This window comes from Carcharodon carcharias, chromosome 4 (genome assembly GCF_017639515.1).
Source record: "Carcharodon carcharias isolate sCarCar2 chromosome 4, sCarCar2.pri, whole genome shotgun sequence".
Lineage (NCBI taxonomy): Eukaryota > Metazoa > Chordata > Chondrichthyes > Lamniformes > Lamnidae > Carcharodon > Carcharodon carcharias.
In genome coordinates this window covers 99,303,318-99,318,626 of record NC_054470.1, presented here as the reverse complement: position 1 = coordinate 99,318,626, position 15,309 = coordinate 99,303,318, and the positions used below count along the sequence as shown (strand labels likewise).

The window sequence follows — 15,309 nt, the reverse complement described above, 5'->3', positions numbered from 1 at the left end:
AAGGCCCAACACACATGATGGACCCAGAGAGGTGGAGAGGGAAAGCATGTTGTGGCAAGAGTAAGCAGTAACAGATATGTGGCAGCACATTGCACCATCAGGTATCATGCTGAATGTTCGCTTGTGTGTGAGACTTAAGTAAAACAAGGAAAGGAAGGGAAGATGCACACCCACTCTGCACCATCTCCAGCCTGGCCATTTCCAGTGCTCCATGCCTTCTATGACATTGAATATGGCTTCCACTATTGGTGTCAGGATCTATATACAGGTGAGACTTCCTCCTGTTCTCATTTCTTTCCTTTCTTGTGTGCCAGTTTCCCTTGTGTGAAGTGTAAAAATGGATTAGTCTGTGCCTTACTGAAGGGCTTTCAGGATGCCTGAGGTAGTTTAGCACAGTGTGATTAATGAAAGGAGGGAACAGCAAGTGTGACCAAAGGGTGGAATGTAGATGTAAGAGTGTGAGTGGAAGCAGAAAGAGGTGCAGGAAAGGGAGTTGTACCTTGGCACTCCTGGTGAGGTCATTTTATTTTTCTTGCATTACATTCAGACTTTGGGAACTATGTTTGCAGCATTCAGTCACAAAGCCAGTTCTCTCCATCGCTGCTGATTTGTTTGTGCACCTGTCTTTTGTTGGAGGGGAAAGAGGAACTGCTTTTTGCTGTTAACTTTCTCTATGCGCACCTCTTCCATCACAGAGTCTGAGAGGCCTTGGTTCAAGTCACATTTCTCACTGTCCCAGAAAATAGCTGTCACCTGTCCACCACTGGAAAATGCACCTCACTTTAAGGACAAGTGGTTTTCTTTGTATAGCATATTTCTCACCTTCCCAATCAGCAAACTGCCAGTAGTGACCCTAGTTAGTGCTGGTGGCTCATTATTTGCATTTAAATTAGGCCCAGCCATAAAATTGGTACAGCTTTGAGCTGACTGAGTGCGGAGCAAAGGTCCCATGCAGCCATTTTACACTACACACAAGTAAGAAAGATGGCAAATCCTGGAGAGAAAAGCACAGATTTTCTGACTTGCACGCACTCCCTGAGAGTGTCACTTCCTATGTTAATTGTCAGGTTGCTGAAATACCCCAACATCTGTCATAGGGAAATTGTTAGAGTCCATTATTAAAGAGGCTATAGCAGAATACTTAAAACACAATAGTGTGATCAGGCAGAGCCAACATAGTTTTGTGAATGGGAAATCATGTTTAACACATCTATTAGGGTTTTTGTGGAAGTAACAAGTAATGCAAAAAAGGGGAGCCTGTAGATGTGGTGTACTTGGATTTCCAAAAGGCATTTGATATTGTGCCACATCACAGGTTACATGCTAGCAAAGCCACTCTCCGACACCAATTTTTGGGCCTTCCCTCCTCTGGTCCTATCTCTGTTGGGAATCAAAAACTCTGCCTGGAAGCATTTCATTTAGTTTTGGCTCGGTAGTCCTAAATTCTATAAAGAAAAGACCTTCCATTTTCTGTCCCAATACACAGGGAAAAAATTTGTTGAGACACTGTGCTACCAAGAGGGTCTCACACAGTGATGGCTTATCTAAAATTCACTATTGCGCTGCCTGCAATGGACACAAAATTGCAGACAGCATGTCCATGATTTTCTGATAAGCCATCAGCTGTGCCTGAGACGCTGCCAATGGCCTAAAGTCTTGGCAAATTTTTGTCAAGGAGTTTAAAACCAATTGTTATTATTGTATTATAAGCAGAGTCTCTGGTCTAAATGAATATAAATATTATGAGTACAGTTGGAACCGGTTTTTGATCAGTAGGTCCAAAGGTAGGCAGTCAGGCCATAGTTAAACCAATCCATACCATAATTGTCCATGTAAATGTTTTGGCAGTCAGTTCTTTTTGAATCCACTGTCAGTAATTCAAATCCAAACTGCTGGAGGAATATAGACCTGTTCAAGCTTTCCAACAGGCTGAGTTTAACTGGGGGAATTGATAGCATCTTCTTGCAACTTTAAGAGTTGCACCAGGCTAGATCAGCTTCCAAAATGGTGAAAATTAGATGAAGGAACATTGCATTGACATTTTCCTCTTGAACAGTTAATATAACGACTTTTGCAAATATTACGGCTGCTTTTATCTGTTTGTTCATCTACTGTTTAATAAACTTTCTTTTCAGCTTAAAGCAAAAATGCAATCTGACATTGTAACACTGTCGCTTATCAAAGGTGGGAGAAGAATCATGATGATATCATGATTCATAATTATCAGAAAAGGTTTTCCTGTTTGTTATCCTTGACACAATGCCAAAGGCTTACCTACTTATAGAGGCAAGAGAAGATAATCTCAAAGTCGTAGACACTTAAGAATTGTTTCAAGACTAATCTAAAATACTGAAACTGTACAACCTCGTGCAACAGTAGTAGATGCAGAATCATAATATTTAGCTTTACTTTCCTAAGTCAATGTTGTCCCTTGGTGCATCAATCCTCTTAGGTCTGCATTCTAGCATCTTTTTAAATAATTACCTGCAAAAAGACCTACTAGCTGGTTCAACGCCAAACCTCATCAATTAAATGCACCAGTTAGACATGCTCATTAAGGATCACACTGAAGTGTGCTTTCTGTAGAAAATTCATTGGTTTGTCTCTGAGGTGAGGTGATTCCCATTATTATCAATATTTTTACACATGCTAGGACAGGTCAGTTTACAAATTACTCATTTTATTAAAAACCTTGTCCACATTTACAAGTCCCTCCCAGAGCTTCACTCCATCCTATCTCAACAGCCTCCTCCAGCCCCACATGTCCAACCCAAGCCATCTTCTCCTGCAAACTGTCACTATCATTCTTTTCAATGAGATAATTTAGGATTACCAGAAAGATGCAACCTACTAGACTAACCAGGATCTGATTCACCAACTGCAAATTTTGTTGGAAGTATTTGGTTGAATTTAGCAAACCATTTATGTGGAATTTGTCAACTACTTTTGTTTACAAAGTCTATAATTCAAGCTCTGTTTCACCAAGCATGCCCTCTCGCAAACTTTAACAGTAACCACCAGCAGCAAAGACTCTAAAGTGTTTGCCAAACTAGTAGTTCCCCCAGGATATGAGGCATCATTGACTTTGCACAAAGCAAATAAATTGTTTAGCACCATTGGTGTTTTTAAATAGGAATATACAGGTCGATTATCCTTTATCCATAAATCCGAAAACTGCACTTTTTTTGAACCTCATCAACCTTCAGTGCTGGAAGTCTGTGATCCGAGCTGACATGAACCACGTTGACTGCACCCGACCTTCAGTGTAGGAAGTCTATGACCCAAGCCAACACGCATCTTGCTGGCCGCTGCCGACCCTTAGCGCAGGAGGTCTCTGACCCGAGCCGATGTTAACATCATCGATTGCACCTGACCTTTAACGTGGCAAGTCTAGTTGATTGTCTGCACTGTTTACCTTGCAATTTTTGTCTGCACTTTTTACCTTGCGAACCCAGAATCGCAAAATCACAGATGGTGCCACAGGTGGAATCTTATTACAAGTACCTTGCATTTATTATTCAGTAGTACGTCTCACTTTTCTAGGCATTATATTTACTCTAGATTATAGCTAGCCTAAGCTTCAGCCACTGTAACGTTAGTAGGCCTAGGCCTATATGTGGTATCTGAAAACCAAAATTATCCAAAATCCGAAACACAATCGGCTCCGTGGATTTCAGATAAAGGATACTAGGCCTGTACTCATACCAACAGTGTCAATAACCCTCCATATAGAAAAATCCTTGCTCGATTGATGAGTAAATGCTATGTGACTCTTGCCAGCAAATTACACATGTCATGCACATTTCTTAGTGTTACTCTACCATTGGGTGCCTGGATAAGTAACAATTGTGTTATCAAGCAATTTATTTTTCATTAAAAATCTGTTCCAAAGCGCACCATTTCATCAATATGCTTGTACCAGTTAAGCCACAGCATCTCATATTTCCAATCTGAAACAGAAAACAGGCATGTGACTCAGAACTCTGCATCACTTCACTCAGAATTAAACAGTCATACCTGCAGAGCACTGTTTGCTGCCATGAACTCTTGCTGTTTCTTTAGGCTTTCATCCATTGATTTTGACATAAAGAACCCCATCTTGGACCTGAAGATCTATAAAGTATAATAATATAAGTTATTTCACACATAAAATGTCATGCATTCACTTATTGGCTCTAAAAACTTTGATTGGCATTGGTAGACAAAAGGTGAAGCTTTTTTTTAAAGAGAGGTTTCACCTTTGATCCTTGCACTAAGAATAGAGCTTACCGTTTTTCATAGCAACAAATGTGGAATTATTTTCATTCAATTGTACAGTTCACCCAAATTGTTTTTAATATAATTACTTCAAGAAATAATTGAGCAACGCCATAGACTGAGATTTTTTTTATGTACAATTTATATATATGTTTTACAACATTTATGAAAATGATACCTTATGAAATTCCAGCATCAATGACCACCTCTATAAACAGAACGTATGTCCCCTGGAATCTAGAATGTGCCTTCATGATCCAATATCTTATGACAGTACTCTGTCTTACTGTAATATGCAGTCACGCAATTCTTCTTGTCTTTGGCAGGTTGATTTAACGCAAGCTTGTCCAACCCACGGGCCACAATCCAGCCCACCATGCCTCTCTATCTGGCCCATATAACCAGTGTTCAAAATACAGGTAAGTGCAATTGACAGTCCGCAAGGAGCAGCCATTGCACTTTCTTTCTTTCAAATGGAGTTGGTTAAGTCTGGTTCATTACGGGCACTCTATCACCAAACAGAAGCTACTCCACAGCCTTACCTGAAAATGCCCCTTTTGGCTGTGTCTCTCTTTTTGTTGTTTGCTTATTTAAGTGTTCACAGAACATATATTTAAAAAAACACTGAAATCAAATATCAAAATCTGCAAACAGATACACGCAGAGCTGGCTGAGAACAGCAGGTTAAACCATGCTGTTTCCTGATAGTGCTGATCGGCTCATCGCTCTGGCGGCTGTCCCAAGCAAAGGAAGCAAGCAAGGGCTCAAGAGAGAGGCGGTGAGAAGGGTGGCAAGCGGGAAGCAACAAAATGTTTGGCAATCAGGAGGAAGTTGGGAAGGCCCACGTAGCAGGAGGCAATGACATGGTCTGCAGAGTTGGAGGAGATTGTTAAGGCCCACCAAATGGGAGGAGGTCCCACCCGCTACCACTTGATTGATTCTTCATGAGGTGGTTTGTGTGTGCGTGTGTGAGAGAGACAGAGTCTGCATGAGTAAGTCTGTGTGAGTGTGAGTGAGTCTAAATGTGCGTGTTTGTGTGAATGAGTGAGGGAGTTTAGTGTGTGAGTGAGTTTGTGCATGTTGTGAGACGGGATGTTGTGTGCATGTGTATTGAGTCTGTGTGAGTGTGTGTCTCTGAGTGAGTGAGTAAGTATCTCTGAGTGAGTGAGTCTGTGTGAATGAATCTGTGAGTGGATGGATGAGTCTGTGAGGTGAGTGAGTCTGGGTAAGTGTGTGGTGAGTGTGTGTAGGTGAGCAGATGAGAGCAAGAACCCTGGGATTGGGAGTGTTATGGGTACAGATACACCCTTCCCTCCTCCTCCCTCCCCAAAAACCTATCCACAAAACATGCCAGGAGAGGAGGAAAACCCAGGCTGAAAGGCAACCCATTTCCGACCCCTATGTTCATATGAATTCCGCTCACAGTATGTGCCACGGGGCAAATGCAAGGTCAGTATTTGTTAAATTCAACTCCTCAGCTCGGCCCCAGTCCCAACCCCTTCCCTGGTGACCAGAACCTAATGCCGAGTCTGTCTCTCTAGTTCTGCTTCTTAATCAAAAAGGCAACAAGGTCTTATTGTTAGCTCTGCTGCTTGGCACCTTTTAAAGCTCATTTTTTATTTATTAACCTTCTTTAAAATTATCAATTTATTGTTTTGACATTGATTTCTTTTTTTTGAAATTCATGTTTAATGTTGTGCCAAACTTTATTTATCTGAAATTTGATCATCGACCTTTTGAGTAAGAAAAAAATTGAAATGTGGCCCCTCACATGATAAGGTTGGACAAGCCTGATTTAAGCTGTACTCTTTCACACATTTTCACTACCGACTCAGATAGCTCGAGTCAGAAAATTTCCCGACTCGGCAGACTGGCCTCGGTTTAAAGGGCTCCATTACGTGCAATCTTCACACTGGGAAGGCGACATTGGGAGACAGTCATGCCCGCTGACCCCGGAAGCATATTTTAGGCAGCCATTGGAGTGGATGAGTGCTGAGGCAGGCTGGTTAGGGGGCAGCGTCCCAGTTGTATTAAAAGCTGTTAAGCTCTCTACCCCTCACCTGTCACACACACTCACCCCTCCACCCATTCCTTATGCCACCTCCATGCCCCCTTGACCCCTCCATGTCCGTTCATCCAATATGCAGTATGTACAGAACGACTGTGCCATATGCAAGTGTTGAAATGCTGAGGGAAAAAAAACACCATTCAAAGAGCTGCTTTAAAAAAAAACTGCTGTTCCTGCAACCCTATAATTGGGTGCTTAGTATAATTTAATTTCAATTTAAAATTTAATTCTCCACCTTGCTCCCATTCTGACCTTTCTGGCTGTGGCCTACTAGGGTGTTCCAATGTAGCTCAACACAAGCTTGTGGTGTTGTAATATGCATTTAGGGGGCAGTAGCATGACATGACTGGAAGGGAAACATGTCATGTGATCTAGTCTTAGTTTCTCTTTTCCTTTGAGCAGAGCACGCACACAGCTTTGATGCCTTCAAGCTTTATACCTATGTATAATTGTTGCCTAGTCTTAATAAATGAACCCACAAGGTATGTATCCAATTCCTTATGCGCAATTAGGTACTATATCATTATAATAAAATGACATGAGGAAAAGCATCTCATCTTTCGTCTCGAACCTGGAATCAATATTGAATTCAACAAATTTAGGTCATAAACTCCGCCTCCATCTTGTTCTATGTGCTTTTTATTCTCCTGCTTTGTTTATCCCTTAATGTTGCATTCAGGTGGCTGCCATACAGCCATTCAACCCTCATCTGGAAAAGACCCTTGTCTTGTTACTATACCTATTACCACTCTCTTTGACTTTTACATCATGAAATCTTTGCAATGTAATCTCTCCTGCCTTCCACCCTATCACAGACCTTCCTCTTTGTTCTTCCTGCCCCTCCCCCAGCCCCCACCTTTACTGGCTTCAAAATTATATTTTTATCTTCCTTCTGTTCTGACTATGCTGCCTGGCCTGTTGAGCACTTCTAGCATTTCTGGACAGAATTTTCTAGCTCGTGGGGGGGCGGAGCAAGGGCAGCAGAGGCCCCCTGTCACACCTGAGGGCCCTGAAGTCTCACCAGTGTCACACCATCTCTTCCAGCCAGGCACCAGTGCAGATACTAGCATCTCGGTGGGAATTAGAACACCGGCTAGTGTCATGGGGCACAGCGGTGAGGGCACTTCACAGTCGCTGGAGGAGCTGGCAGAGACAGAGAGTGCCCATGGCGCCAGCAGTCGGAGCACTGCAGGGGCCCAGGTACATGCTCAGTCAGTGACTGATGATGTGCCTCTGGAGTCGTCCGCGATGCAGCAGCTGCAGAAAATGCGGCCAGGTGTGCGGAAGCATCTGGAGGAGATACATGAGGCTATGCTTGGCTTGGTGTCCGTGGTGGAGGAGTCTACGCGGACTATCGCCGAAGCAATGAGCCACATGTCCGAGCAACGTGCATCCTCCATGGAGAGAATGGCAACCCTCGTGGAGATCCTCCTCCAGAAGACCCATCAGGGCTTCCTGGGGATGCGCTCTGACCTGCAAGCCCTCACATCGGCATTGACCTCAGCTGGTCAGTGCCAGTGTGGATAGTATGGGCACCAAGTTTCCCAGTTCGGAGCCCATCCATCCATGGTGAGCAGAGAGGTCCGAAGCAACCTCACATTGGCACAGCAGCTGCCTGTCATCTCTGCGGGCTCCTCTCAGGGCGCTCCGGATGAGGGTGGCAGCTCCTCTGCCCCTCTGCCAGTGACCGTTGCACCCGGTGAGGCTGCGACAACTGGGGAGCTGCCAGCTGTGGAACTGGTAGCTCCCTCCCAGGCAGGGCCAGCACAGGCTCCACGGGCCAGAGCACGACCATCAAGGTCATTGAGGCCAATAGGACAGCAGAGTCAGCAGGCTGTCTCAGATGCCACTCCCAGCAAGGGGGCAGCACCAAGACATAGCACCCTGAAACGTAAACATAAGGCACCTTAGGCACATGACGGGTTTGTCACTGGTGCTTTCGTGTTGGACCAAGATGAGGTCTTTATGCTTTTCTTTGATTTTGAACACCTTTGTCATTTAGTTTCCTATAGTTTCTTTGCTTGCGATATTAAATTCAGACATGTGACCATGGCTCAGGAAGCTTCTTTTCTGCTGCAGGTGGATGGATTCCAAAAATGTTAGGAGTGCTTTGTGGGACATTCAGCTTTATTTACAAGGCTCTTAGTTAATGTTCCTAACCTGACAGATTTGGCACTTAGGTATCAAGTATGGAGCCTACAGCCCTGGCTTGTCCTGGTGACCCATCTGTGTTGTGCTAGCTGAAGGGTTCATTGGATTAAAGCCTCCTGGGTGTCCCTGCCTCCCTGGAGTATGCCCGGGTCAGCGTCTACCTCCTCAGCATTTCCCTGTGCGTGCTCATCCTCGGACTCACTGCTGGACTGATTGTGTGTAGCTGCAGCCACTATGTCAACATCTTCATCATCCACTGCGACCCCCCTTTCCAGCGCAAGATTGTGAAGAGCGCAGAATGCCACCACTATCACCAAGACACGATCTGGGGTGTCCTGGAGTGTGCCTCCTGAGCGGTCCAGGCATCAGAAGCACATCTTGAGAAGACCGATGGTTCTCTCCACCACAGCACATGTGGAGGTGTGGCTCCTATTGTACCGCTGCTCAGCTTCTGTTCTTGGGTGGCGGAGAGGCGTCATGAGCCACCTTCTGAGGGGATAGCCCTTGTCACCCAGCAGCCATCCATCCAGCTGGGCTGGAGCACTGAAGAGCCCAGGCAGCTGGGAGTGTCTGAGGATGTAAGCATCATGGGAGCTGCCTGGGTACCTTGCACAGACTTGTAGAATCAGCATCCTGTGATCACACACTATCTGCACGTTCATGGAGTGGAAGCCCTTCCTGTTAACGAAAGCACTGGGCTTGCCTGGTAGCGCCTTGATGGCCACATGTGTGCAGTCGAAGGCACCTGGACGTGGGGGAAGCCAGCAATGGCCGCAAAGCCTCTGGCTTGGTGTCTGGCTTGCCTGGTCCCAATGGAAGTGGATGAAAGTCAATGCACGCCTGAACAGAGCGTCTGTGACCTGCTTGACACAAGTGTGGACAAGCTGATTGGGAGGCATAGCAAAGATCACCCACCGACCTCTGGAAAGAGCCAAAGGCATAGAAGTTGAGGGCAGCTGTGACCTTTAGAGCCACTGGCATGGGGTGTCCACCCATACAGTTTACGGCGATCTCAGGCCCAATCATCTGACAGATATAGTTGACTGTCTCCCTTGAGAGACGGAGCCTCCTTCGGCACTGCACCTTAGACATATTGAGGTAGCTGCTTCGCCGCCTGTATACTCTGGCAGCAGGATAGTGGTATCTTCTGCGGTCCCTTTTGCCTTGGACAATCTCTTGGCCCTGTGCCCCTTGTGCCTGCGCCTGTCCTCCCAAAGGTGGCTCCCTTGGAAGCTGATTGTCCACTGCTGGCTTTCTCCTCCTTCTAGCCTTCCCTTCCTCCTCAGAGGAGGTGCCTCCAGTGGACTGTTCAGCTCCCAATCCCAGACTAAGGGAAGGCTTCCTGAAACCTGCAAGCCCAAAAAAGATCCCTCATTGCAGAGTGCTGACCTGAAGGTTGTGAGTCCAGACCAAGCAGCTGGTAAGCGTTTTGAAATATTGCAGATCACACAGGCAAGTTTCAGAAATTTTGAAAAAAACATTACTTGACACAGCACACTCAGGACCCCACTGAGTCCTCTTATCCCACCCTTGGATGAGGTTTATACAAATATGTCCTACCCGCCTGCCTGTAGTGCCTGTGTGCCAACCTGAAGATTGCACGGGTGCCGAAAAATTGCCGTCAATTAGTGCCTCAAGGGCCTTAAGTGGCCCGTTAATTAATGGCTGGTGCACATAGACAGCATCACATGCCCGCCCAGCAAAATATCGCGATGGCGCATGGTGATGTCGGGATGCTCGCCTGACATCACCGCGCATCATTTTAGGCACAGACGTACAGGGGGCCAATGGGAAAATTCTGGCCTCTGTTTTTATTTCAGATTTTCAGCATCCGCAGTTGTGTTACTTTGTGAACATTTTCCTACCCGTCCCAATACAGTCAGTATTCCTACTTTACATGAATTATCACTTTGTGTGCTTAAAATCTTCATCCTTGTTTTGTAGGAAGATTGAAATAGGAGCAGGAATAGGCCATTCGGCCCCTCAAGCCTGCTCTGCCATTCAACTAGATCATGGCTGATCTTTTACCTCAACGGCATTTTCCTGCACTAACCCCATATCCCTTAACATCCTCAATATCTAGAAATCTATCGCTCTCTGTCTTGAATATACTCAATGACTGACCCTACACAGCCTGCTGGGGTAGAACCTTCTTTTCTCTATATTACTGCTTCTGGGCTATTTTATCCATAAACAGATTTCTGCTTCCACGTCGATGATGATGATACTTAGCTTTACCTCTCCGTCACCACCCTTCATTCTCCAACCTTTTTTGTGTTGTCCAACTTATTGTCGAACATCATATCCTCCAGCATTTAAAACCTTCTGCAGCATAACGTCAGCAACATTAAAGCTTTCCCGCCAGAAACCTTTTCATATAGGTGTTGAGTCCAGCTTTTGCCCATGCTATTTATTCAAACTAAGTATGATGGAGTGCAGCCATGATGGACTGTGCATTTCCAAAGGAACAAAGAATGAACTTGAATTCATACTGTACATTTCAGGAGCTCAGGAGGTCTCAAAGTTCTTAGCAGCCAATTAAATACTTCTGAAGTGTTGTCACACTCTATAAGAAATATGACAGCCAATTTGTGTACAGGAATGAAATAAATAAGCAGAACACTTGTTTTAGGTGTTGACTGAGGGATAAATATCCACCAGGTCATTGGGAACTCAAACATTGCTGTGGGATCTTTCATGTCCATCCATTAGGTCAGACTGGGCCAATGACAATGGAGCACTCCTTCAGTACTGCATGGAAGTGTCAACCTAGATTATGCACTCAATTCTCTCGTGTGAGGGCTTCAATCCACTCTGCAAAGGTTGCCAACCCTCCAGAATTGACTTGGAGTCTCCAGGAATTGAAGATCAATCTTCAGGACACTGCTGTGTACAATCCTGGAGAAAATTCATCAGGACGTTAATATACATTTGTTTTTGTCATTTTCTTTGAACATTTCTCTTCACCAGATATAAATTTATTGAAAATGGAAAAAAAATAATTCAATTGGGTAATGAATCTTTTTGCTTTCCAATTGGCATAGGAAGGCAGTACGTTACCAGGATGGATATATTAGCTGATGAATGGCTGGAGCATGGGGGCAGGCCATGTGATGAAGTTTCCAGGAATACATTTAGTCACAGTTGGCAACCCTATACTCTGCTGACTCCAAGGTAAGAGCGTTAGCTTGGCTTCAAATTCTACCTCTGTTCCACTGTCAACCACTCTGGCCTCGGTTTCCCAATGCTCTCGCTTCAAGTGGTCTGCCCAGCTTCACGTTATACAAACTCCAATTCCCCATCCAGGGTGTTGTGGACTGTGTGGCTACAAAGCCCTGCACACCCACCACTCTTGTCCTTGCTGACTTTCACTGGCTTCCTGTCTCAATACATTAATGTAGAAATTCATATTCTTATCTCCAGATACCTCCAAGGCCTTTGCACAACATGACTCTGCAATTTGCTCCAGCCTCCATTCCAAGACATACCCTCTATTCTTTGAACTGTGCTCCATCATATCACTTCCCCAATGCCATCCATTATCAGTACCCTTCAGGCACCATACTAAACCTTCTTGTAATCTATTATCTCCTGTTGAAAGCAGTTTCTAACCTCATCCTAATTTCCTTGTTTTATTGAATAAGAATGCCCACTTGCTAATGGCTCCACATACTTTCACCAGCACAGATCTACAACTTGCACTACAACTCCTCCAAAATGGTATTAAATTCAAATTGCTGCCAAGCTTCATCACGTGACTGTAAGAAAACATTCTGGAGAAAATTGAAACAAAAGTATTATGATCAATATTAAATGTTGGTTAGCGTTATTATTTTTTAAAATGTTATGAACACTTTGAAAGGGAAATTACAGAAGTGCAAAGATTATTGAAAACACCTCAAAAATTCCTGACAGCCTGTCTCTATTGACTGCCACGAGCAGAAAGCACTTGTGGAATATTACCAGAGAAACTAAAGTTTGTCAAAACGTATTTGACTTTTTCCACAGTAATCACTGCAAAAAAAAAAGTTCAAAAGGCTCTTGCATAAAATCACTTCATAGACTAAAGCTGCTTAGCTAGAAAACTGAAAAACACGATCTTATAGCAAAAATGCAGACTTTCATTTTTTTGTTAGGCAACAGTCAAGGCACAAAATCAAACTATAGGAAAAATGAACAGTCGTGCTGTAGGAAGCTGAACTGACAAATCAAACTGAATAAACACATGAATATAGGAACAGAACGAGGCCATTTAACCCATTAAGCTTGTTCCACCACTCAATAAGATCATGTCTGATTGTGACCCATAACTAACTCCCATTTCCCTTAGTGCCTGTGGTTAACAAAAATCTACCAATCTCAGATTTAAAATTAAAGATTGATCTAGCATCAATTGCTGTTTGCGGAATTAAGTTCCAAATTTCCACCATCCTTTGTGTGTGCAAGTGTTTACTAATTTCATTCCTGAAAGGGCTGGATCTAATTCTTAGACCTTACCACCTGGTCCTCAACTTCCCAGAAATAGCTTTTCTCCCAATCTACCCCCTCAGTTCCTCTCAATATCTCGAAAACTTCAATCAAATCACCCATTAACCTTTAAATTCCTGGGAATACAACCCTGATTTGTGTAACCTCTCCTTGCAATTTAATCATTTTAGTTCAGATATAATTCTGGTAAATATATGCTGCACTCCTTTCAAGGCCAATATATTCTTCCCATTTTGTGGTGTCAGCACTGCTCACAGCGTGGTCTAACCAGGGCTTTGTACAGCTGAAGCATAACTTCTGCCCCATTGTATTCTACATATAAAGGCCAACATTACATTCACCCTTTTGATTATTTTCTGTTCATGACATTTTAATGATCTCTGTACCTGGACCGCCAAGTCTCTCTGGACCTCCATTCTTTTTAGCTTTTCAGCATTTGGAAAGTGTTCCATTCTAACCTCTTTAGGTCCAAAAAGGATGACATTTGCCCACACTGAAATCCATTTATCACAGTTTTGTCCATGTACTTAGTCAATTAATATCTCTTGTAATTTTACACTTCCAAATACACTACTTACACTGCCACCAATCTTTGTGCCACCTACAAACGTGGATATGTGGCTTTCTATCCCAGCATCTAAATTGTTAATAAATACAGTGAATAGTTGAGGCCCCAACACATGCTTAACAGGGCAGTGCTAGTCACTTGATGCCAATTAGAGTACCTGCCTATTATCCTTACACCTGTCTCCTGTCATTCAGCCAATTTCCTAACTAGATCAATATTTGATCTCAAATTCGAGTTACAACCCCTTGATATTTAATTATGCATCTCCGTAAATTGGACATTTCAGATGTCAAGTCACAAAGCCAGTTCTTTATATAGAATTCAATTTGGTCATGAACCCATTTTGTTTTCACTTTAAGATTAGCCTGTTTAACAGTGTCAGACTGCATTGTTATAATGAACAAAAAAATAAAGCAACTATTTCTGCCGGCAGGGACATTTTTCCTTTGACCTTGACTTGTTTTCTTATGTGATTTTTTTTTTGAATGCAGACTGCTTTGCCCACATTTTTAAATAGGGAAAAATACAAATTTCATTAACACCTTTATTTTCAAACCTAAGGAATCATTTGAACGCTAACTTGAGAATATTTCATTTTGACATCATAAAGAAATTTAGGTTATGAACTGATATAACTCAATACTGGAATAATATTGAAAACTTTTGAGGAGTAATACTGTTCCTGAGCACTTGGATAATCTGTGAATCCTACAATGTACAACAGGGCAACACTGAGTTTTTCAGTAAAGAGAGTTTTCGATCAAGAAGTTTCAGCTAATCCCTCAGTCACTGTGAAACTGGCAATACGATTGTCTCAGTTTTAGTTACAGGAATATAGACTTATATACTGTTATTGTTATTAAGAATTGAATGCTATCCATTTTTTCCAGGATTTTAATTTCACTATTTCCCTCTTAGTTCATGCACAATCTCTGGGATTGGGTCACAAGAGTGGACAAAGTCCAAGCCAAGAGGATAATGTCACAAAATGTCACAGGCTCAAAGATGAGAATAACATGAAGGAACATGAAATCCAAACTTCCCGGTCAATTGCTGCATGGTCAGTGTGTCAGGACTTCCGAGGGGTATCACAGAGCATCTTGGGTGGTACCCCTGTGGTACAACTATCTAGATTGGAAGTTCTGCGCATTACCTCCTTATGTGGCCTGGTATCGTATTGTGTTTTATGATGCTCCTGTGAAGCATCTTGGGATGTTTTATTACATTAAAGGCATTATATAAAAAATAAGTTATTTTTGTTCTTCTTCTTATCCAATTTATTTCTGAAAGCCACAATTGAATCTGCTTCCACCACCCTCTCAGACAGTGCATTCCAGATCATAACCATGTGCTCCATAAAACGTTTCGTTCTCATGCCACTGTTGGTTCTTTTGCCATTTACATTAAATTGGTGTCCTCTGGTTCTTGACCCTTATGCCAATGGGAAGTTTTTCTCCATCTATTCTGTCTAGATCCCGCATGATTTTGACAACCTTTATCATATCTCCTCTCAACCTTCTCTTCTCTGAGGACAACAGCCACAGCTTCTCCAGTCTGACTATGTAACTGAACTCCTTCATCTCTGGAACCATTTCCGTGAATCTTTTTTGCACCCTCTCTATAGCCTTCAAATCCTTCCTAAAGTATGGTGCTCAGAATGAGAACAATATGCCAGCTGAGGCCAAACCAGTGTTTTATTAGGATTCACCAGGACTTCCTTGCTTTTCTATTCTATGCCTAAGGGGGTTGAAGAAGAATTTTCTATTTCTTTGCCTGA

The 15,309-nt window shown here is 43.3% G+C and overlaps 1 protein-coding gene across 1 annotated transcript in view; it reads right to left on the bottom strand.

Moving 5' to 3' along the window:
* Window positions 1–15,309, bottom strand: part of plgrkt (plasminogen receptor, C-terminal lysine transmembrane protein) — an 89,401-nt gene that overhangs the window by 59,299 nt on the left and 14,793 nt on the right. The window contains exon 2 of the mRNA XM_041185633.1: window positions 4,018–4,113. Within this exon, the coding sequence (XP_041041567.1) occupies window positions 4,018–4,098 (81 nt within the window). The 5' untranslated portion in view covers window positions 4,099–4,113. The remainder of the gene's footprint in view (window positions 1–4,017; window positions 4,114–15,309) is intronic.